At 42.8% G+C, this 25,112-nt stretch overlaps 2 protein-coding genes across 2 annotated transcripts in view; one reads left to right on the top strand and one right to left on the bottom strand.

The window, feature by feature from the left end:
* Positions 1–2,573: 2,573 nt before the first annotated feature.
* Positions 2,574–11,797, bottom strand: alas2 (aminolevulinate, delta-, synthase 2). The gene is made up of 10 exons (XM_080014951.1): positions 11,725–11,797; positions 9,719–10,116; positions 9,232–9,327; positions 8,231–8,453; positions 7,850–8,034; positions 7,120–7,299; positions 6,318–6,482; positions 4,574–4,842; positions 3,751–3,913; positions 2,574–3,148 (listed from the first exon to the last, which is right to left on the bottom strand). The coding sequence occupies exons 2-10, from the start codon at positions 10,089–10,091 to the stop codon at positions 2,985–2,987; spliced, it is 1,818 nt and encodes a 605-aa protein (XP_079871077.1). The 5' UTR covers positions 10,092–10,116; positions 11,725–11,797; the 3' UTR covers positions 2,574–2,984.
* A 1,778-nt stretch (positions 11,798–13,575) lies between these two features.
* The window catches only part of LOC307241004 (N-terminal EF-hand calcium-binding protein 1-like), a 29,861-nt gene continuing 18,324 nt past the window's right edge, over positions 13,576–25,112 (top strand). Inside the window, exons 1-2 of the mRNA XM_080014952.1 lie at positions 13,576–14,235; positions 18,291–18,315. Of these exons, the coding sequence (XP_079871078.1) occupies positions 14,122–14,235; positions 18,291–18,315 (139 nt within the window). The 5' untranslated portion in view covers positions 13,576–14,121. The remainder of the gene's footprint in view (positions 14,236–18,290; positions 18,316–25,112) is intronic.

The following is a 25,112-nucleotide window of genomic DNA, read 5'->3' as shown; positions in this document are numbered from 1 at the left end:
GGCATTACAGCAGTGATTTCTCAAACCTTCCTCTCTCGGGCAATCCGTTTACTTTTTTTTTTTATCCTTGCCATTGATAACGGCATGTGGTATTGGTCTTCATTTAAAAAAAACAATAACATGACCTGTCCACACTATCTCATGAGGAGCTCCCTCATATTCATTTTCACTTTCTTACTTACTTCACTTGAAAAAATAATCTCCATCTCTACATATGTTACTTATTCCTAGAGTACGTTTATCTGTGACTGTGATATACTGTAATTTGATATGACAGACAAAATGCCCAATGCGAAAGGATGTAATGTATATTATTACATATATTATTATTATTATTCTTATTGTTATTATTATTATTATTATTATTATCATTATTATTATTATTATTATTATTATTATTATTATTATTATTATTATTATTATTATTATTATTATTATTATTATTAATAATAATAATAATTACATATAATAATAATAATAATAATAATAATAATAATAATAATCTATTATTAATTATAAATATTGAAAAACATGAACATCTGTGTTTTCATTTATTATCATGTCAGTTTTTCTGTTGAGCAATGGAAAATGCAAGTCAACTCTTTCTCTGCCATTAGATTGCTCCTTTAGTTTGCGGTAGCCTCAGGGTGCAGTACCTCTGTGCCACCCACAGGGGCAAGCTCCCACACTTGGGGAGCTCGGTTTTTTTGGGTTAGGGTTAAGGTTCGCATCTGCAGCCACCACTATCCAGGTCGACCCCTAGTTTAACCTCTCCATCCTGCTCCAGGGGAGGTGGAGGCTGCGGCGGCTCACCTTTGCCAGGTGTTTGGCCAGGAGCCCAGGGATGCGGCGCCGCAGGCCAGGGTAGGGGTTGTGGAGGCCTGGAAGCAGAATTACGTCAGTGCGGCGCGGAGACTCAGCAGACTGACTGAAAAAGATCCGAGCAGTTTGGACTTTGTGCTGAGTCTGATCGGTCTCAGCCACAGGAAACGCCTGGCGCAGGTGCGACCGCGAGCCGTCACAATTATTACATGAACGCCTGAGGATTGCAATTGTTTGAGCAGATCACAAGGGTTTTGTAAAATTGAGGGATTCTCCAATTCTATGTTTTCGGGAATGGGAGTTTTGAGCCAATGTTGGAAACGTCGCACTGTTTTCATCAGTTGGGTTGAGGCAAATTTAGTGTCTTTTTTAATTTTTACCATCTAATATACTTGGCCTTTCTTCCAGGGGTGGATGTATATTATTACACTATTATAATGGCATGAAATATAAAATAAAATACAATTAAATTGGTAATTGTTATATGTATGATAATTGATTGCCAACAACAATTTAATTATCGTGGGCAGCCCTACTGACATTATTTTCTTTTCTCGTAGTGTCTTTTTGATTGTGTTTGTTAATATGTTTGTGTCACGTGATGTGAGGTTTACAGGTGATACTTTTACAGTACCTCTGCAGCGAAAATAAGTGATGCAATCTCAGTGTTTGTTAGAACAGCAAGGTGATCCCGGTGGCTGTTTAATCACTTGCATCCCATGCGTTAAAATGACTGTGACATGATGACCGTTGTGCAGCACAGTGTTGTTGTCATGCGATCGCCATGGAAAGTCCTCTCCCCTCTACCCTATGTGACATTCTCACACTCAGCATGTTATGTCATCAGAGATGGGAAAGGGATGTAATAAACTGTCATGTACTATAGGTATATTTAAAGATATGGCCCTTGTACTGTATAAAGACTACTCATTGGTATTCAAACTGTATTGTGTTTCAATTTTAGGCGGCAGCTCGGGAAGCCAGTGACGTCTCTTCAAGTGGCCACTGGGATCAAGCCCTTCCACTGCTCACAGTAGCGTTACAGTCCACAGGGAGCCTCAGACCCCAGTTCCTCCGGCAGCGCGCCGCCTGCCTGGCCCGGCTGGGGCTGCACGACCGGGCCGTGGCCGACCTGGACCACGTCATCCAGAGGCACAACGGCACGGGGCCCAATGGCCCCGAAGACCCCCGGGTCCAGGCCGAGGACCTGTGCAGACGGGGCCACAGCCTGGCGCTGAGCACCCGGGAAGGGCCCGCCTTGGAGGACTTCACCAGGGCGCTAGAGCTCCACCGAGACCAAGCGGTCCAGTGTGCGGAGACCGGTCTGGGGAGGGCGCGCCTGGCTGAGAGCTTCCTGCGGGGGGCGCTGTTGCACTACGGGGAGCAAGAGCTCGACAAGGCCTGGAAGCTGATCGAGAGCGGCTTGATTCTGGACGGGGACAACCCGGGTCTGCGGCGGCTCAGGACCAGGGTGAGGCGGGAGGCGTCCCACCCCTGTAATGTTAACTAGGGTGTAAATATCTAGAATTTACAACTTCTAGTGGTCGTAATGTAGCTGCATTAGTGCCTATTACTCAAGATGTCACAGTGATGAAGAGGAGCTTTCTAAATGACGGTGACCCAAGAAAGGGTTCCTGGGTCTTTTTTCGTCTACAAGGTCTTATTAGACTCATTGGTTTGCATGAGTCAGTCCGTAATTGTACTTGTAATCAAAGTGATGGATATTTTCAATGGACAAATCAACCACTGTACTTGTTTCCCTTTTTTATTATGTCTTGTGCAACAATTCAAAATGCTTCTACTTTAATGACTTTCTATCATTTAAGAATTCAGGCTGAGTGTATGGATGTATTTTTTAACTTGTATGAAATTTCATGACAAGAAAACTAACGATTTGTTATAAAAGTGCCCGTGTGCAGGTTTTATATTATTGAAGGTGAGGGGGACACTTTCCAAAAAAACAATTAAATCTAATTAAGTCAATGATGGTAAAATTAATTCATAATAAATACAACACAAAATACTCACACTGATGTGAAACAGTCTGGATTACTAACACAGGAAAGGTAGTTGTGCCTAAACTGAAGAATAAATGTATATATTTTTTTTTAATCTAAATGCACATTTTTTTTGTATTTTCCAAATGTATTTGTGCTCTGGTGTTAAGCAGACACAGTGATGTATTTGGGTTCCATGTTGCCAAAGTAGGACTTCTCCCACTCGCTCATGAGGTCGAAGTGGAGCGGGGATCCACAGAAGGTGCAGGACACGGTGGCCTGGCTGTTGAGCAGCAGCCCAGCCTCCTCCCACACCTCCACCAGTTTCCCTGTGGATCCAAAAATACAAAACAAATGATTAGACAGGAGGTTTATTATGAGCATTCGTTAATTGTTAAGATTTCCACGTTTAATATTTTTAGAAAACATGCCTCTATATCCACATTAAGCTGCTTTCACACATGCACTATAAACCTGAAATTATCTGGACATTACCCGAATGAGCTGTATGTGTGAACGCAAATGTCCAAATCATTTGAGCCGGACTTTACCCAGCCAGCAGCCTAGTACAAAGTCAGAGTAATGAGCGGTATGTTACATATTACATAAACTTCTAATGGTGCTTTTTAAAAGTCAGTCAAAAATCATCCAGTTTTGGTTGGCTGGTTGTACTCGAGTACAGTACTTGAGTAAAAGTACTAAGTTACTTCCTAACACTGATTCATCATTTTCACTCTACTGGAGTATTATGGGTGGCAAGCCCAGGCCAACAGGCCAAGACACTCTAGCAGAGAGGAGAGAGACACGGGCAAAAAACATGAATCATTCATAACTACGCTCCCGCCCACTTAACATGATTGCACATCCATCAGAGCGGCTCCGGCTTCATTTCCACGGAGGAACCCCGGGCGGGGGGTCGCCAGCCACTCACCCACAAAGTACTCCATCATGGCCGGGTTGTGGTGCGGAGACGGGGCCAGCCGCAGCAGCTCCTCGCCACGGGGCACCGTGGGGTAGTTGATGGCCTGGACATAGATGTTGTGTCTCTCCAACAGAGTGTCGCACACCTTGGTGTTGAGCTCAGCGTTGCCCACCTACACATGAAAGAAACACAGGTACAACAAGTATATTTTGTAGTTGACGGCTATGCAATAAATTTGGCCTGGTGATATGCTCTCATACTGTATGGTTCTCACTGACATACAGTATAAAAGCATATAACTAGTTAATTTACAAAATTAAATAATGGCACCATTAGAGAATCACCATTAGACAATGTACAATAATGACAATTTTAACCTTGTTATTTCCCTAACTACAGTACAGACAGGTATAAAAATTTGGACTAAATCATTTCCAACAATAAAAAAATCTCAGATTTGGGTCCCAGAGATAAAATACGAAACAGTGTTCAAATGGGGTCTGTAGCCTGATGCATAGCCTAATGCATATCAAATTGAGGATCCTTGATGTGTAAAAGGTCGAGAAACACTGCTCTGTCTTGTTGTGTTATGAATGACAAAGCAGTCAATCACAGGGCTGCACCCTTAAATATGTACCAAGAAGTATCTCTGCTGGAGGTTTAGTAGGCATTTTAAAACCATTTTACATTACAGTTTTGTCTGAACGTAAACACAGTAGATAGATAGAAATAATGACAAAAACGGTTCTGTTTCCCCACGTGTGAAACACAAACGCAGTCAGGCCACAACTGGAACGATCAGGGCAAATGAGAGACTGAAGGGGTCTCGTACCCTGATGGGGATGATGTGGCTTGGACAGTTGACCACCGGCAGCCCTTTGTCCATCAGCAGCTGCCTCATGTGCTTGACATTCCTCTGGTGGGCACGGCGCAGGGCCTGGCCCTCTGGGCTCCTCAGCACCCCGATGGACTCCAGGGCCCCGGCCAGCACCATGGGGGGCAGGGAGGTGGTGAAGATGAAGCCTGCCGCAAAGGAGCGCACCGTGTCCACTAGGGCAGCGGTGCTGGCGATGTAGCCGCCCACACAGCCGAAGGCTTTGCCTGGACCCGGAGAGGACAGGGGGTGAGTGTTGTCAAATGTTCTTGCCTAATTATCACTAAAAGTACTGATGAAATGGATTATTCAAGTATCACTAAAATGTACTACACTCAAAAGTGAATTGCTTTGTGTTGTATTATTTGCTTTTAATAAGCTACAATATAATCGCTGTCCACACTAAGTGCAGCATTAAAAGAAAAAGGACACAGTCTCCATATTAAACATTGAAGTCAAAACTGAAATGTAAATGATCAGTAATACCAAACATTTCAATTTATAATTATATAAAGTTGATCATATTTTTTTGATTATATTATAATATAATATACTGCTATATAATAACTATTTGACTTATTATGTTGAATTGGTCTTTGATGATGGAGTTATAGCATAAACGAGTCCGATTGGTGAGACTGAAATAGTGTTTAAAGAACATTTACCTGTAGAACAGAAGAATTACAGAAAATTAAAAAAAACAAGCAAATATATATTCAGTTACAGCCATGTCAGTTGGCATTATTAATTAGTTCTGGTCCTGATAATAAGAGGAAGCAGGAAAGGAAAATAAAAATGAAAATCACTCATTTGCTTGTGAGGTTAATGCATGTTGGAAAGGTGTCATTTGTTGTCATTGTGGTTATTATAATTGTTGTTGTTGTTGTTGTTGTTATTTGCGTCAACTTATTTTGTCACCATCGGTGAGAGCACGTTTCAGACTTGAATTGGACCACAGAAAGATTGAGCATCGTAATGAAAAGATGAAAAAAATGTTGACGCACTGCTGACAGGTACTTGAACCGAAAACTCCACAGCTAAGTCAAACTCACGCGCGGCGCAGGATCCCTCGCGAAGGGAAGTCTTATCACCGAGTCCAGACTGGGTGTAAATTTGGGCCCACAGCTGATTATAATGTTCTATTTTCCTTCCTCGAAGACGCCTGTCCTCCCATGTCCTCAGTGTACCCACATGGGGACGGTGTCGGGCCCGATGCAATGTTGGCAAAGTGACAGCGTCAGTTACAGTCACTGACTTTAAATGGGGATTTGGCCAAAAGGAGTCATTGTGCTTGACCCGATCTACTGTATAACGGTTTTAAGTGCTCGGCCTCGCCCTGCCGTGTTCCCCAATACCGTAACAGAGCTATAACGTCAGGTTTGTGTGTTTTTAATAATGGGAACAACTGTAAGTTTAACAGCCTTCACAATAGGAAATGTCACAGAGTCAATGTGAGGTACGTGTAATGCATCGAGAGTCAAAAGTGTCCACAAGGCCTTTAACTTATTTCAGGTCTTTCACGCAGATCTGACAACTGCAGCTATAGAGAAGACCAGATGAACCAGTTCCAAATACTAAATAAGTAATCATTGTTTCAAAAATAATTACATCTGCGCCCAAATGAGCTACAACAGTTTTAAGTGCTGTCCCTCAACCTGTGACTCAGCTGCCCTTATTTAATTTAAATCTCACAATCACACACCTAGAGTCCCAGAGACGATGTCTATCTTGTGCATGACGTTGTCCCTCTCGCCCACTCCGGCTCCGTTGGCTCCGTACAGACCCACGGCGTGGACCTCGTCGACGAACGTCAGCGCTCCGTAGCGGTGAGACACATCGCACAGCTCCTCCAGGGGACAAATTCCGCCTGGGAGCCACAGGGCGGAAAAATACGAATAAAAATAATTACAACTGTGCAGTGCTGCCGTTGCGGTATGTGAGTGCAGGGAGTGGCAGCGGGTGCAGGGAACAGGTGTTTGAAGGGACACACCCGTTTTTTGGGGGGGAAATTCACTTTTTGTCTATCTTACCTGGATTGAGACCAAAAGGTCAATACCATCCCTGTATCATGACCGGTATGTACTGTATCTAGCCTAGCTCCTGCGGGACTAATGCACAGGAGTACCGCTGCACCGAGTTTCTCCCCTCAATCGCTTTTATTTGTACTCGTCATAAAGGCAGAAGATGCAGTTATATTGCTTAAATAACTCCTTAAATAACTGCCTTTGAGATGATGGAAGGTGTATTTCCCTTATTTCGCAGGAGCTACTACATGTATCTGTAACACTAGGACGTCCTAGATAGTTTTAATAACAGGGTTTTTCATAAAAAACAACCAACTTAATGGCTCATTGTATTGAAGTTGTATATTTGTTACTGAAGTACATTTAATAAGTAGCAAATATATAAATAAAGAAAATAGCATTATAGGAAATACTGCATAGTAATACAATGATAATAAATGTAAGTACACCTAAGCTCAAAAAGCGTTTCGTCCTACTCACCATCCATGGAGTGCACCGTCTCAAATGCCACAATCTTGGGTGTCTGGGGGTCTGCCTGACGGAGCAGCTCCTCCAGGTGCTTGCTGTCGTTGTGGCGGAAGATGAAGCGTTTTGCTCCACTGTTCCTGATTCCCTGGATCATTGAGGCATGGTTCCCCGCGTCAGAATAGATCTCACACCCTGCGGGGCACAACCAACACGTCACGGAGCCAGTCAAGACCACATCCTACTCGGCATATCACAATATCTGCACCCAGACCCCGGCCACGATTGCTTCCAGTGTTGCATAAAAGCAGAGTGTAGTGCGCACATATATGCAACATCCTTCACTTTATTACCTGAGACCAGTGATTCTCAACCTGTGGGATTTGTCCCTGGGGTGCCAGATTTGAATTGTTAGATACGATTTAGTTCAAACTTCAGACCTGTCTGTACTCTAGTTAGAGAAATAACAGTCATTAGTGCAAATTACCTGATGGTGCTGACGTCTTGTCAATAAAATAACGGTGAAGTTTAACCAATAATCATTGCGTTTTTATGGGGTCCCTCCGGAACCTCTTGACGGACCCCTGAGGGGACACCCGCACCTCATATTGAGGACAACCACATTGAAGCTTAAAAAATAGTTTCCGTTTTTTATTCTTATTTTTTTGGTCCCCATGCGCTCAGCTCTTGCGTCAAGGCGATATCAGGCTTTTGACCCCGAGGTATCAGGTAATTGAGGTATTACCCGGCATCATCTTGGCGAGGGTGAAGAGGGTGGAGTCGTTTGCCACGAAACAGGAGGAGAACACCAGGGCGGCGTCCTTCTGGTGGAGCTGAGCCAGTTCCTGCTCCAGAGCCACGTGGGAGTTGCTGGTGCCCGAGATGTTCCTGGTTCCTCCGGCTCCTGCGCCGTGCTTGTCCAGGGCGTCTCTGAGGGCATTGAGAATGAGACCGGATCATCAGGGGAGAAGGACTGCTCAAACATCCACCTGCACCAATGGAATGAATTAATTCCGGGGTTTAAGTTTCACTTAAATGGATCTCTCTTCTCTCTACCGGCCTTGTGGCCCTCAACGACACGCAACATGGACACCGTATTTCGTGTTGTGTGATATTTTTTTTTTACCTGATGCCCTTGAGAACGTGGGGGTGCCGACTCATCCCCAGATAGTCGTTGCTGCACCAGATGGACACCTGGGACCCCTCCCGTCCGGATATGGAGTAATCCTGGGCGAAGGGGAAGATTTCGGCACTGCGGTTCACCGTCTTGAAGACGCGATACGTGTGGTCCTTCTTCTTCTCGGCGATCTTCTCGGTGAAAAAGCCGTCGTAGTCGTAGCTGGGGCCGACTGCAAGGACGGGAATGCAGTGATGACGTGGAGGTAGTTAGGACTTGAAGTAAGGAAAACTCTTTAATGTTGTTCAAATGAACTTTTGCGGTTATGGGAAGCAGGGTGGACATTACAGACGTTTTCTAGACCTGAGGTCTTATCCAATCTCAGTTGAAGAGGACATTAAGGGTGTTTGGTATTCCACAATCATGTTTCCTAATTGTATAATGACTATTATTGAAGCATATTAACTTAAAAGTCAGGAATCTTATTTTAGGATAGCACTGAAACCGTTCTTCAGTCCTAAAATCCAAAATAACTGCCATATCAACTTTCAGAAATGGCGTCCGGACCACTTCATCCCAAAGGGATTTCTCTTTCTCTTCTCCACCACACATTTTCCGTTTGGTTTAGTTGTCGGCCCTCCTGACAGTAGACAGTTTGCTAAAAATGAAACATCTCTCGCACAAACGTAGGTGTAGACCCAGGCTTAAACAATCAATTGCCAAATGTGATAGAATTAGTTCGGATTTCCCTCGATAGGAGGTCACAGATAACATACAGTAGGGGAGATTAGCGATCTCTTATGTAATAGCAAAATAAGGCTTTTTGTGTCTGTGAAATTGAAGATTATAGGACGAGCACTCGGGATGTTCCTCTGTGATGACGCCCCAGGTTCAACGTGAGCAGTTTTTTTTTTTCTCTCTTTCTCGGGTTTCGATGAAACATCTATGACTGCGATCCTCAATTGCGTGTGTCATTTTCGAGGCAGCGTGTAAAAGGGGATTAAACTCACCCATGTTGTCCTTGAGGAGGTGGGACACGGAGTAGCCTCGGTTCGGTCGTGGGAGGATGGAGCCCTTCAGGTCCTTCAGCAGGGAACTCATCACACCTACCACAGAGGAAAGATGGTTGTATTTCTACTTGTATTTATTGTGGGTTTTGTTTATAGTGGGTCAGATCTTAGGGGATTAAAGCTGAACCCGTCCGTCCATCCATCCATTTTCTTTATCCACTTAGTTCAGTTCCAGTTCAGAAGACCGGGCTGCCGTATTTTGGAATCGATAAACAGTCAATATTAGCTCAATACAAAGAAAAACGTGTTTAAAGAAGAACCTGGAATGGAAGAACCCACATGCTACGGTATCAATGTCTTTGTCAGTTTTAATGTTATCATGGTATGTCATGGTGTGTTGTTATCTTGGACCCTCAGCTAATGGGAATCCTTATAATAAACAAACATGTTCTAAGTTTATGTTATTTTTTCCATGTTTTGCGTCTACCTATGTCCGGCTCCTTGGGGACGTCCTCCTGGACCTCTGGACTGGCTCGGACCATTCCGATCTGGGAGGTGACGAAGGGACAGTCCTTGGAGACGGACACGGCCACCTGAGCAGCCGACTGGGAGTACTGCCTCTTCTGGTCCAGGATCGGAGACAGGTGCTTGGGTGGCGGTGGACCGGCGGGACTAGTGACACTGCTGGGACTGGGGGAGACTTCCAGCTTGGTCTCCAGGGAGGCCAAGCCACTGATGGTGATCTGGCGAATGATGATGGGGCATCGGTCAGCCAGGGAGAGCAGGGCCGCCCCCGTCCTCCTCAGGGCCGGCTTGGACGTGGACTTCAGGAAGGGGCAGTGGTGTAGAAAGGCGGCCATGACTGGCACTCGAGCTGCTCCTACTCTGATAAACAGAAGAAGATCTTTTTGGTTTGTAGAACTACAAAATACAATAAAAAAATGTAAAAAAAAATATGAACTAATACACTGAGTAATTTAATTGGAAGTTGAGGAAAACGTGAATTGAAGCACTGAATTGAAGTTATCCAATATTTACAAAATACACAATTTTTTTTTTAATTAGACTCATTGAGTCTACTTTTGAAATTCAAAATAAAATTGTTTGAATTTGTTAAACCAATAGATGTTTTTATGTTTTCTGAATTTAAAATAGAGAAAACCTTGAAAAATAGGCTACAAATTGAAGAATTCATTTAGTCATCCAATTACTATGAAATACACTGAAATAAAATAAACCTACAAACCTATATTTTTCATGTTTCTTAACTTCAGATGTGCACCTCAATCTCTCAATTTTAATTTGAGAAACCCCCCCACCCAAAAAAAAAAGATTACGTTTTACAAATTGAAGCATTTTTCAGTGTATCCCTTATGTGCAACAAATTCATAACAAATGGTTTGGCTGTTTATAGAAAGAAAGCTGATCCAAACTCACATGATGCAACCCCTAAAATATCGACCCATAACACATTTTCCTCAGTACTGAAGCTATGGAAGGGGTTGAGAAACGATTGCACCCCAACATCAATATTTCTCAACTCCAATGTCCCAAACTATTCGAGATGTTTAGATGCTGAAAATCGAAATGGAGTGGAGGCCTCCCTGTGGGCGTGGCGGCTCCTCGCCTCTTATCTGAGCTCTGCAGGAGGCGCTGCAGGTGCTGAAGGGAGATTCTGAAGATGACGCTGAGCACTGTGGTATTATCATTATTATTATTATTATTATTATTATTATTATTATTGTTTTATTATTATTATTATTATTATTATTATTATTATTATTATTATTATTATTATTATTTCAGAGGTTTCATAACATTTGAGGTCCACTGTAACAATAGGATGAGTGATAAGGAAAATGTATGCATTCAGATGAAGATGCTTTCAACTTGTTCAATTTGAATGAAGTTACATATGTATACATTCAGTTGGTTAAACATTCAAATCTGCTAACCTGATGAGTGGGCCGACAGTATGTCTCCACGTTTAGTCATATTTTACAAACATCAGCCAGCGTTATCACTGATCTCTCTCCACGGTCTGTGGTGATCAGATAAGGGAATTCTGAGGACCTGTGGTCTGTGTGGTCGAAAGTTATCTTCAAGTGTGTATTTTAAAAAGGCTATCGTCAGTTTAGCTTTAAAAGCCTTAACTATTGCTATATAGGTCAGAACTAGTCCGTTTAGTTTAAAATAGTTGAAAAGAGTAAAATAGTTGAGTAGTGAACTGAATAATTTTAGCACTACAAGACCAATAATATAAGAATATAAAATACAACATTAGGATATTACAAAACAATCAATCAAATAAAGCTGCTCTCCTCTGTGGCAGCCAGTTAAAAGACTAAATATATGTGTGGAGGTATTATGCAATCCTCTAGAATAAAAACAATAGGCAGCACCAAATAGTCCTACACACAACACAATATGTCAGTATAGTAGTCTACAAAAACATACAAAACACAAAGAATTCAAGGAATTCAGGGTTCTCACCTGTTGTCCTGCACTGAGGACGAACTTCAAAACAGCAAGTACAAGGCTGTACAAGTTATTGGAGGAACTTTGACGTGCATTATGCAATCAACCCTGGACCCCCACCCACTCCACGGGACCCCCACCCAGTGGCAGTGGGTGTAGCTGCCAACTCTGGATGAGGACAGGCCTGTCGAGCCTGTGCCTACATGGTGCAGTTTTGTAGTAAATAATTATTGTGTTATTATCATTATTATTGTCATTAATGTTATTATATTTTTATAATAATAATAATAATATACAATTATTATTCATATACAACATTTAATACACAACATTCAACTCAAAGGGCTTTACATTAATAAAAGGTAATCAAATAGTGATAACAAAAAGATCAAACAAGCACAAAACATTTAATAAAAAAATAACTAAATATTATAGTCAATTAATTTATTTTCCTACGCAATTGTTTTTTTCTTCTGGCGTGAGATTATAGAATTTCTGCTCAAATGTCAAGGAAAAGTGACTAATAAAATAACCAACGATGACCAAGTTGTCCTGGATACGTTTTATTCAATGTGCAACTAAATTATTTTCCGGCAACAATATTAAAATTTGAATGAATATATCGGTAGAACGTATATATATAATATTAACATTGTCATTTAGCAGATGCTGTTGTCCGAAGTAACCTAATAAGTCGCTTAATAATAACTTAATAGTCACAGCTGAATATTCTCCAGAAACAAGCAGTACTTGTAGAGTTAGTGTATTTTTTTTATTTTTTTTTTAATGATTTCTATTCATATATTATACCACATACCATATTTAAACACAATTTCAACACGCTCCTCTGGGAATTCTGAGCACAGGTCTCATCGGGAAGAACGGACACAGGTCCTGGAATATGAGTCTGTAATAGATGTTCTCCTCGTTACTTGAAGACACCACCGGCACAACGACGGACGCTTGTCTCTTTACGGCAATCGCTTCACGGACCAGCAGATGGCGCACTTATGACTGGATTTATGAATGGACACTTCCGGAGGGGGGGGCGTTCCTCACCGGAAAAGCGGTAACGCATCTTCCGGTCTCGTTCAATGCCTGTTTACGTTGAGTCTGTTTTTTTTACGTTTCTGGAAGTCTGACAGTAATTGTTTCATATATTATATATATATATACACACACGCTGTCCTCTGCCATATATACCGTTGTCATTCTTTTTTTCCAAATCGCATACGAAGCTGTTAAAAACTCTACTGGCCAACAAAATAAAAGTCGCGCGGTGTTACGTCACTGAACGTTCATTGTCGATGAACAATTATTTTTAATCATCCGGGATTTTTTTTTTTTTTTAAGCGGTGCCGCTGTTAAAAAAAAAATAAAAAATTAAGAATTATTGTGCGGGATGTTGTCGTAAGAAACGTTCTCTGGGATGCTCTGTGTCCGGGCGACCGTGCTTCAGCGCGTACGCCGTAACTGTCATAGCAACGCGACAACATCCCGAGTTCGTTAGAATGTGTATCTTACGCCCTCGAATCGGGTTACTTTCCCCATGGTCAAGGGGCGGTTTGGCGGCGGTGACGGAAGCCGTCTCAGGGAAAACAACACTATCTCGCAGTGCGATTAATGAATAGAACAAAAAATAAAAATAAGTAACGCGGGCGGAATGGACGGTTTGGTAAAACAAGCTCTCTAACGGTGACTCCTGTGGCGGCACCCCACTTCCGGGTCCTCGGTCCTCGCGGCTCGTGACGGAGGGAGGCGGGGGGCGGAGTCTCGCGAACCAGGCGCCAAGGACGGGGAGCGCGACCCCCTCCTAAAGAGTCGGTTTAGCGACAAGTCACCCGGTAAAAAGATTCGCACAATCTTCCGACTCCCGGAAGACTCGAGCTGCGAACGGAATTCTCACGGGAATCACTTCATTTTTGCGACTCACAACTATTTATTCTGCCGGAATGCAAAGTCTGAATCAGTCGTGTTTGATATGCATCATGCGAAGCGCCTTGGCCCCTTCCTTCGCTTTTAAGATCCACGGACTCAACGCGACCACTCCCTGAACGGAAACGTTGGGAACGAGACTGCTCCATTCGTTCACGAATCGAGGTTTCCGGTCTCAACGGTTGGCTGTGCGCTGCAGGTGCCCAGTCGCGAACGAAACGAACGAACGACTCCTTTGTCGAACGAGGGACTCCTGACCGAGTCGTTTAGCACATCCGTTCGCTGCGGACGAATCCTTCGCGCGCCGTGCGCCACTCTTCCCAGGGCGCTTTTACGCACAGCGTCTCCGAACCTGATCAGAGGACCAGTCTGCCTCAAATCAACTGTTCCTTGGACGACCGTGCAGGAGCGAGGAATTGCATTGAAAATTAAATAACAATAACAATAACAATAATAATAATTGTAATACGTGTCAAAATGCTGGCGTGCACAGAGATGATCACTATGTGTCTGCAGTCTGCAAAGCATGAGCACCTGAGAAAACAGGAGCTGGAGAAAATCCAAAACCAAGGAATCTCCGTTTTCCAAGATGTGAGTAGACCTTTTACTTCGTCCGTTCGTTTGTGCTCATGGAATACTGTCATCCTGAACTGCAGTTGCATCCTGCCATACAGTATAATTATAGATGACTCCCCTTGTGCTCACATCTTGGGGGGTTGTCAAAAATAGCAGCAAATCCAATTCCTGACGGTCAGTTCAGCGACCTTCAGTGGATTCTCTGTTCATGCTTCACATTAATGCATGTGACTGTATGTATGATTAAAAGATTGTAGTAAAGCTCACCATATTTTCCCAATTCACAGAGATAGTCCATTATTTAAGATAGATGGAGATAGATGCAGCTTGCTCATTAGTGCGTGAATAACACCAGGTTCAGAGGGAAATTAGATGCTTTAGAAAAAAAATGAAAAAAGGCTGTTACCGTCCTATTTATTTCAGTTTCCAAATGACTGTTTTTCAGATTTTCTTTTTTTGAGATGTGATTTAGACAGTGGATATTTTAATAAGGGTCATGACATTTCCTCTCCCCATTTAAGTTGTCAATTATCATTATTTCTTTACATTACTTTTTTTTTTGTCTTTGGTTTTATCCAGGAGAAAAAAAAAACACACCCTTTTGCCAAATAGAGAAGCATTTGACGTGGATGCACAGCAAGATTATGAACCACAACTAGAGCACAGTTCTTTTTCGTGGCTATGAATCATTTACACGCTTTTATCCCGACACATCAGTTCAAGGCATTTCATTGAGCTCCTCTGCGGAGTGCAGACAGTGTCTATTTTGGGGAGGTGTTGTTTTCATATGCTTGTTTGTTTTATTTACATTTCCACCCAAGATGCCACGGTGCCATCTCTGCGTAGATGAGGATGATGATCAGAACCGGAGTGGCGTGTTCCCAGCATCCCTGTCCTGCCTCAGACCTCCCACTGAAACATCCCCCAGTTTCATAGACGGATTGTTGGCAAGAGCAAGGCAGCATTAGGCTGCAGCGGGAGCAAATTAGGTAGAAAGGCATCCATTCCCCAGCCCAGTGTGCAGCATCATCTCTCCATAAAACCAATTATGGCGGACAAACGGATGTCATATTTTTGCCCAACGGCTTGGGCACATCCGGCTGTTTTTGTGTGTGAGACAGAGTGTGATTCGTGCGTTACGGTGGAGAAGTCGTCTATTTCACGCCGCGCAGTGCATGTTTTTCCCTCTCTGAGGCGAAATCCCACGCCGGTTGGTTTACCTTCAAATACTTGAATGCGACCCCCCCCTTCTCGGATCGGTTAAACTCGCCCGTGGAACTTGGGCCACTCTCACGCCCGCGTACATTATTTGTCTCCCGTCCGTCCTCCTTTCTTCCACTTTCCCAACGATGGAAGCCGTGGCAGCGTTCCCCCTTGATTTGCATGCAGCCGTTTGTTGTGTGGGTTGAGGCTCATTCCTTCATAGGCCCATTACAGCTTTAGTTAGTCTCGCGGTGAAAAAACCTTGCAGCGTTATTATCTCGTTTCTTATTATTCTTATTGACGTTGGAAACGGTGTGTCTATTTATCCAACTGGAGCTTTCAGTGGTGGCTTTAATAGAGTCCCCAAAGCAGCTTGCTGTGGGTGTATCAGCGCACCGCACCGGCTCTCTCTCTCTCTCTCCCTCTCTCTCTCTCTCTCTCTCCCTCTCTCGCAGACATGCCTGCCCGTTTTTGTTTGCCTTCAAAGGCAGACGCTTAGGATCTCTTGAAACGTTTGAGCTGTGTGAGGTGATTCTCTGCGGCAGGTTAAAAAGGGCCTCAGATGTTTAACAAGCCATTCACTCTCATTCGGATCAATGGGATTGGGGCTGATTCGCTGACAGGGCCCTGGGGTTCACGGGGACCGAAAAATTACATCCGTACACGGTGCTTCAATGTAACCCGATACAGCTTCCGGAACGTCTCCATTAGTTCTGCCCGTGGACCCATTAGCTCCACCGCCACTCCTCCTCTTTACAGAAAGCTGATGCCTCCACGGCAGGGAGTATAGATGGAACCAGGAAAACTGTAGCTCTGATATTTAGCCCTTATTTTTAATTTTAGTATCACTCTTTTCCATTCTCTAACTTTTTATATCAAGGACCCCCCTCTTTGATATGCGTTGATAGGCCACAGGCCTCATTAGATAAGACCTGAGAAGATCTTTACGGTTAGATATGATTTAGCACAAAACCTCCATACCTGTCTACACCATAGAAAGGTATGGAACCTCTTGAAGGACCACTAGAGGGTCCCCGGACCCCACATTGACAGCCACTGGTTTACATCACCCAACAAAATAAACACGTTTATGAAATTGGCAACTGGAATAAAATCAAGGACGAAAGCAGGTTCTTATATCATTTTGTTTTCAATTCATCTGCCTCGGAGAAAAAAAAAAAAAAAGCCTGAATGTAAGTGGAATCATTGCACCGCGTGCGTTAGAATCCTCTCTTTTAACAACGCGAAAGGCTTTTTAGGAGGAGAAGACGACAAAGGTGACAAGGCGGTGAGTTTGGCTCCGGACATTTTCTTGCGGCGCGAAGACCATTAGCGCTCCTCCCCGGGTACTGAGCCGTCAGGATCTCTCACGGCCGCTGTATATTACCATCAATTTGTGACTGCCATCTCGCAAAGCGGCGCTCCGCGGCCTCCCGCTGAGGTCGCCCTGCCGGAATGCTTACGCCAGCACCCGTGCGGTTCAGCCGGGATTGAAAAGCCCTGCGTCCGTGTCACCGCACAGTCTGTGTCACTTTTATCGCCGCGGATTCCGTCCCAGACGTCGCCTCGTACGTTGTCTGGGTCCGCGAGGAGGCTCCGTGGAGCCCTAACCCGGGGAGATCTCTTCCCAATGAGGCCCTGCTGTCGTCGGTTAAATGGGATGTCGGGGGCGCGACGCCCGGCCCTCACGCCCCGGCGTGCTTGAGAGGCGACGTTCTGATAACGCCCTGACTCAGCCAGCCCATTGCGCTCCAAGCGGGACTGATTGGATGTGGGCCGCGGGTTTTTTTGGCTTTTTTTTTTTTTTTTTTGGCAGTCAAAGCGGGAAACGTTGATCACTCTCCCGCTCGGTGCTTTACTGCACCTCAGCGCCCTCTGTGAGCACATCTGCCCTCTCCTCGCTGCTCATACACCGCCTCCGTGAGAACAAATTGTAATTTCCAGATTACACGCTAGGAAGTTAACGCTGCGCAGGATGAGGTGGCGCGTTGTCGGCTCTTTTGGTTGTGTGATGCAACCAACTGTCTGTTTATTTGACTATTAACCATTCCCATATTTCCTCATCCCAAAATTGCTTCGACAACGTGAACATACAGTGTTGTGTGTAGACACTGTGTTGAAACATTAAGTGATGCAGTGTTACGTGATAAGAAGATATGACCTCAACTTACAATATGATTATTCAAATAATATTGTATGAGGCCTAAAATACTGTATGAGAGCGTCTCATCTCAGGCCAAATATTATACTATTAGTAATGGAAATTTTTAGATTTTAGAATGAAAAGGTCACCACAAGTCCCTTTAAGGGAAGGCCAGTGTGTCATATTTTTCCAGACCAATATGAACCAGTGGACAACAGCTGGAAAGCAGTGCCTCAGCATCTTTTGCACGGGGGCGGTCGAGGAAAACCGGTGGAAAGTATTTCAGCTCTTATTGCGAGCACCAGCGTTTTCCCCCTCAGCTACTTCTGCCAAATATAAATGCCAGCGATTCATTTCCTGTGAAGATGTTATCAATCTGGGTTATTAAACGCTTGGGGAAATCATTGCTTCCTCTAATGGTTCTCTGCTACAGTACACACGAAAAGTAACTCCAAAACAGAACATTATTTTGTTCTGCTGGATGGCTCCGCCGTTTGCGCGAATTCACGCAGGCTGCTTCTTCCATTTTCATTTCCCTTTCTGTTTTGTCACTGAATCATGTTTTTTTTTTTTTTTAATCCTACTTTCCTGCCTTGCCTTTTAATACAGATTACCCCTGCGCCAAATATTTTGGCAACTGTTCAAAGTTGATGTTTCAAAGTTGATCCGATTCATTTTTGAAGTATACTGTATGTACATTGAATCTTGTTTATCATTATTTCAGATATTCCGCCGGGCAGACAAAAATGGTGAGTAACCATGATGTACACACACTCAGATATTCCAAAATGCCTTTCAAGGAGTTTCTGGCATCACGGATAGGGGTGAGGCCAAAGTGTGAGCTGCTGGATGCCATAACAAGGGAGGTTTTTGCCAGTTTTTCCGACTTAACACGTGTTGAAATTAAGGCCACTTTTATATGAGAGGCATACAAACATGTAGCCAGTTCAGAAAACACAATTTAATGTTATGTAATTCTTTAAACAGTCCACCTGAAGATTAATAATGTCAACTCTTGAGCCAATTCTTACAACTTGTACTGAAGCCATTTTTACAAACAGCATTAAATGATCTCGAAATTAAATTGAGTAATCTCCCTCAGTTTTAGAGAATCTCAATTTAAATTGATAATAACCTTTCTTCTTTACAATGTGCTCAGCGAGTATTTTAATTTTTCGCTAATTATAACGTCAACCTTCTGTTGCTGTGTACACGCCACATTTGATAATTCCGGTCCATTTGTAACATTTAAATTTTAGATTTCGAAACACGAGAGACTTCCACTTTACAAAAGTAGATGGAACTTATTTGCATCATGTCGGCGATGAGACGATTTAACATAGTTCTTGCTTCAAAGGGAAGTTATCGGGAAACGGAGCGAAGGGTGAAGCTCTGGGAAATAAAGCTGACAAAGTGGTGCGTGCGTGTGCCTGCGCTGTTTATGTTTTATTCACGCGTTGCGTTGTGGTGGAATGGAACGGAGAAAGCACCACAGATGCTGATTAACACAAGGAGTAAATCTACCCACACTTGAGTTTCCCCTCCAGACGACAGCGAGCGCCTTGCACAAGGAGGCGATTTAATAGTGCATCATGTGCCCACGTGAGGAGACGCTGTTTGAGGTCCTCGCACTGGGGTGCACGGCTTGTTAAAGATGTTCATCCATTAATTTACTTGACTTGACACTAGGGCTGGGCAACATATCCATTATAGTATTGATATTGTGATATGATACTAGATATCATCTGGGATTTTGTTTTATCGTGATATCGCAATATAGTTGACTGCTGTCTTTAAGGCTGCGTTACAGTAAAGTAAATCAGTTTTCTGAACGTCATAGACTGATCTACATATTCTAATCAATGCCTCTATCTGCTCCTGCCCCCATAATATCCACATTGCTTATCATTGGTTCTCATAAACATATCGTGTCCATAAATATCTTATGAAGGTACTAATGCTCACCCCCAAAATATTGTCAAGTTATCAATAAAGAATTGTGACATCTGATTTGGCTCTGAGAACACACGCACACACACACACACACGCGCACACACGCACACACACGCACGCACGTGCACGTGCACACACACGCACACACACACACATAGACACACACACACAGTATCCTGGACCCTGATTGAGCCTGTTTGTTTGGTGTACTTAAGAGGAAATTACATTTAAATGTTCACATTGCAGCATGATTGTGATTGCAATGTGAACCCTTAGTTACTGCGTTGCTTGTTTCAAAGACTTGAAACCGAAAACACCCCCCCAAAAAACACGTTTTTCTCATTGAAGAACAAAGAGAATAAGACACTGGTTGAACTAAATGGGTTTGTTTACAGTGTGTCTGGTGTCCAAATATGTCCTTTTAAAGTGGCAGAGGGAAAAAAATAAGGACACAAAGTCCTCAAGAAAGCACCACAGGAACTGAAATCCCGCCAACTGTACGGAAAATAAATATATTTTTTAAATGTATTTCTTTAAATCTTTAAAGCTGCTTTCACACATGAACTCCGGACAACGTCTGGATCTGATTATCACGACATTGTCGTTGAGTTGCCCTTTCACACATGTAGCAGATAGCCGGAGATTGTCTGTGTCAAACGCGTTCTCAGCTACTGGAAATACTCTGTTTGGTATAGACGAGGGGCAGAGCCTTGGTATAGCGTGTAGGAGGCAGGACGTGATGCAATGACAGTGCAGAGCTTTACAGCACACCCAAGATGGCGGACAAGGCTACCGACTTATCTTTTGTTGCGTTGGTGCTCCAGGTAATTGGATGTAGCTGCAATATAAATGAAAGAGTGGAGAGGAGTATAAAGGAAAGCGGAAAGGAGTACGAAGCGGATGCGCTCTGTGCACGAAGATCCGCACAACAAAAAAAAAAAAAAACTGGCCCATGATAGAGATGTCATCAATGCTCTGGACAATTACCTGCTATGTTCACGAATACTTAATTGGACATTAAACAGACTTTGTTCTAGGGTGCTGGCTGGGTAAATTCCAGTTAATGTCTGGTCAAACTGATTCTGACATTTGCGTTCACAAATACAGCTCCTCTGGGTAATGTCCAGATAATTTCAGGGTTGGAGTGCATGTGTGAAAGCAGCTAGAGATGTGAAAATCTCAACGGGCGAAGCGTTCTTTCTGAACTGCTATCACGCCATTGTGTATTTTATTGGAGCTTCGATCAGATAATCCTTATTTAATTTCTCACACCTTCTTCTTCTTCTTACTGATACATCATAGTTGATGATGACCATAACACACCTCATTTTGTTGGGTTTGGGTGAGTGCACAGATGGCGGAACAGACCAATCGGAGCACCAAATTCTCTGTGGCACACTGGACAGGTAAGGAGGGATGTAGAACTATGAGGTGCAGACACAAGTCTTTCCTTGGCGGATTTGGGCTGCGGCCTCTTCAACATAGCACAGAAGCTTCTCACAGAGGAAAAAAACCCTACTGGACTTTTCCATTTTTCAGCTCGCCAAAGAAGACTTATTTTGGCAGGCTCGTGCAGGGCATTCTGGCCACATGGCCAGTCCATCTGAGCTGTGCCTTCACAAGCAGGGTGTGGATGCTGGGAATATTGGCCTTGCTGATGACTTCAGTGTCAGGGATTCCATCCTGCCACTTGATCCTCAGCAGTTTCCTCAGGCAGCTGGAGACAGAAGGTGGAGATGGTTCAATTTCCTGGCATGGCGCTGGTAGACTGTCCAGACTTCACGCCCATACAGGACACTTGGTAATACAACAGCCTGGTAGACCTTCAGTTTTGTCTCCTGCTTGATGCCAGTCCTTTTCCACATTGAGTCACGCAGACGTTAACGTCATCATCTATGTGCACAGCATGAGACAGAGTACTTCCAAGGTAAGTAAACTTATCAACGGCGTAAAGCTTTTGGTTATTCACAGAGCACCATGGCAGAAAACACCATGCCGAAGAGCGTTGGCGCTAGGACTTAGCCTTGCTTCACCCCGTTTGTGACTGGAAACGGAGAGTTGATGCTGATCTCTGATGCTGGCCATCATGCCATTGTGGAGTTTGTGCACTATGCAGATGAACTTGTATGGACACCCATACTTGGCAATGATCTTCCAAAGGAATCTTGTAGAGATGGATTATAGCTGCATCCTTTAACTCCTGGTCAACGGCTTCTAATTTCCTGGAGACTAGAAGATCAGTTTCTCAACTATGCTTTGTAGATTTCCGCTGGGATAGCATCAGCCTAATGAGAGGAGGCGTATGGCTTTCCTGGTTTCCTCAATGGAAGATGGAACAGCAAGACTTTGTTTAATTTAATTTTTTTCAACTTGAGGCAATCTCGCAATTGCCTGCTCATTTATGCATGATGGCTTCTCATGACCTCATTTTTAGTTTTATCATACTTTAGTTCATTTGTAAATGTTTCCCCCTCCACCTTGTTTTTTGCAACCCATCTTAAGTTGTTTATATATTTTTTTGGAAATAAACCCCTAATTCTTGCTGAAATCTACCTGCCACTCCTGTGTCTGATGGCCCGGTTGCTCACAAACTTTAAAGCCATTAATTCTCTCACAGTTTGAAGAGAAATGGCCAAAATGTGTAGTTCAGCACTTATCTTCGTCTTACAGCCGAGGCCTCCGAGGCTCTTTCTAGACTAACTTAGTTGTGCGCCCTCAAGGAAAGCGTCTCTTCCCGATCAGCATTGCTGAGTGGGCTGCCATGATACACCCTGAGCGCTGCAGATACATCCCATAATGAGAGTGCTGGCTGCTCGCCTGCACACTCCACCTCTAATGAGAAATTTACATTTCTGTTTTTCAAGCGCAACAATTTCATGGCTAAAAGTGTGTGTGTGTGTGTGTGTGTGTGTGTGTGTGTGTGTGTGTGTGTGTGTGTGTGTGTGTGTGTGTGTGTGTGTGTGTGTGTGTGTGTGTGTGTGTGTGTGTGTGTGTGTGTGTGTGTGTGTGTGTGTGTGTGTGTGTGTGTGTGTGGTAGAGGGTCTACTAAATTACATAATGTAATTTAATGATATCTCAGGGTCCATTGTTGATGCTGTAGGTCTTTACAAATGGAATGCAGAGAAATGTGTTAGTCAAATATAGATTAAAATGATGAAGCAAAGTTTGACATTATGGTCTAAGAATGTGTTAAAACATATGTTTTATCATAATATTAATATGAACATTGTAATATGAACATATACAATATTTTTGATGTGTTTTTATATTTTTAATATAAATATAAAAATAAGATATTTTATAATTGTTTTCATTTAACAATTGTCTTTACGAGACATGAAAGAAAACATGGTGAAACATTCGCGATTTGAGCAGTTTTTATATATATATATATATATAAAACATTATATTTATAAAGTGTTTGAGGTTGTTTTAGCTTTCATAGTCTCTCAATAAAAATCAGCTCCTCAGTTTGATTTGAACTAAAACAATATATGATGGGCCAGGTGGTCTACAGTATCTGTCTGTCTGTCACATGGTATTCTTCTGAAAGCACTGCACTGATATGGAATATAACAAAGACAAAAGATGTCTGACGGCGCTATTCTTATCTGCAACATTCTCCTGAAATACATGTATTGGTGGCAGGAGGGAGGCTTATGAAAATTTAAGTGGCAGACCCTTTATTTAGCATCAGGATACCCCCTCAGGAAAAAAAGTTCCTTGAAACACGCTGTGACCAGTGGTGGACAACGGCAGGTTCACAAAGTAAAAGTCCTGCCATGTCTTTGGACATCTGAGTTTTTCTAAATAGAAAATCCAGACGATTGACTCCAAGAAAGGGACAAGGCCTTTAAGTCCTTTTGGACCCGGGAGTTCCACCTCTGACTGTCTCGCTTCTGTAAAAGGGACAGTTCTGTGGGCGACTTTGAGAAAATCAAATATCACAAAATATATATATATATATATATATATATATATATATATATATATATATATATATATAATACTTGTATAACGATAATTTGACGATATTTTGGTGCTACTATTGGTGCTTTCATAATATATTTACGCACAAGAAGTATAATATCATTAGCGATGTCGATATGTCGATGTTGACCAAGCAGGTAGCAGCATTAATTCGGATCTAGAACAGTCCACGAAGTTCCCAAAATTGCATTACTTCACTGTAATGCTGCTGTAAAGGCAAAATGTAACTATAATCACAATATAACCAACCAACACCCTAAATCCCAGACGATCGTTAAATCCTTGTCTCACATGACAATATCAATATCAATATATAATATGTCACCCAGTCCCTCTGGGCGTGCAGTTTTAATTTGGGCAGGACCTTTTTCAAACCTATTTTCTAAAAACTATTATGACATAATCATGGGAAGCAAGCCGCCCCACCCTCTTTCCTCTGCGTGGAGGGGAAAAAGTTAAATCCTCAATGTGGATCATTAGAAATGCTCTCAAGGATGAAGTATTGATTCTGCCAGTCACAAACTGATCTGGATCAATGGTTGTGAAATGTTCCCGCCGTGTTTCCGACGCGGAAACTGTCCGAGAGGTGAGCGGCGAATGTGGAGAATTTATGCGTCGACTCAGAGAGAAGAAAAACAAAAAAAAAAAATGAAGGGTCTGGAAATAGTTATTGTTGACGTCGGAATTCCACCACGCAAAACAGCGCTGACCTTTACAGCCGAAGACACACAAACAGGCTCGTGCGCAGGGAGTGGCGGAGGCCCCTTGATCTCCATGGTGCCCTATCAAATTGTCAACTTTGGATAAAATAGTATAATATAAGCTCAAATAATAACCACATTTAAGCTCCAGAGTTTCTGTTAGAAAAAATGGGTGCCTGTCAACGTGTCCTGAAAAATTTCAATTTCCCAGACAAATGGGAGAAATTCCGGTCAAATATTATCTGTGTTTATTGAGCTTAAAAACAATTGATAAGCAAGCTATATAAATAATGACATCATCAAGGCATGTAGATGTATAATATTTTTTATTGAATATTCAAAATAATATAAGTCCTGTCAGTTAACACCACTTAAAATATAAATAAATATTACGAATATTTCGACTTGGAATCAAATAATTTCCATTCGTGAACAATAAGTAACAAGTGCAGATGCTTTAATTAACATTTCACTAAAATAACATTTTGATCAAATCAAAAACAAAATAAATATGGCAAGTAGGTCTCAATAAATAATAATTGTGGTGTCGTCCGTCTTTGTCGGGATGTCCCGTCGACATATTTTACACAATGAATATTTACCGTCTGCTTTGGGTCGGAACTTAAATATCCAAAGAAAACGCCAAACTATGGATGTATGTGTCCTTGTTGTCAACAATACATCATCTTTCTGCTTCTCTTCTGAATGCTGTGCTTTGTCTTCGCTCCGTGTTTACTGTGTTTACAAGCGCAACCTGTCCACGATGGCGGGGGGCGGGGCCTAGCCCTATATCGACGAACGTGAGTGGTCAGAGGTGAAGCTTTCGGATCAGCTTAAGATCATCCAAACTGATTGGCTTCCCGTTGCAACTTGTGCTTGGAGGGAATTGTTTTCACAGGACA

Source organism: Zeus faber (genome assembly GCF_960531495.2).
Source record: "Zeus faber genome assembly, chromosome: 15".
NCBI lineage: Eukaryota > Metazoa > Chordata > Actinopteri > Zeiformes > Zeidae > Zeus > Zeus faber.
This window is presented reverse-complemented; position numbering and strand designations above follow the sequence as displayed.

What these genes read in the sequence shown, in the direction of transcription:
- alas2 (XM_080014951.1), bottom strand. Translation starts at nt 10,091, where the DNA reads ATGGCCGCCTTTCTACACCACTGCCCCTTCCTGAAGTCCACGTCCAAG. An exon ending in CCCCAAGGAGCCGGACATAG is followed by an intron (nt 9,328 to 9,718) that starts GTAGACGCAAAA and finishes CCTCTGTGGTAG; the next exon opens with GTGTGATGAGTTCCCTGCTG. An exon ending in CCTCCTCAAGGACAACATGG is followed by an intron (nt 8,454 to 9,231) that starts GTGAGTTTAATC and finishes CCGTCCTTGCAG; the next exon opens with TCGGCCCCAGCTACGACTAC.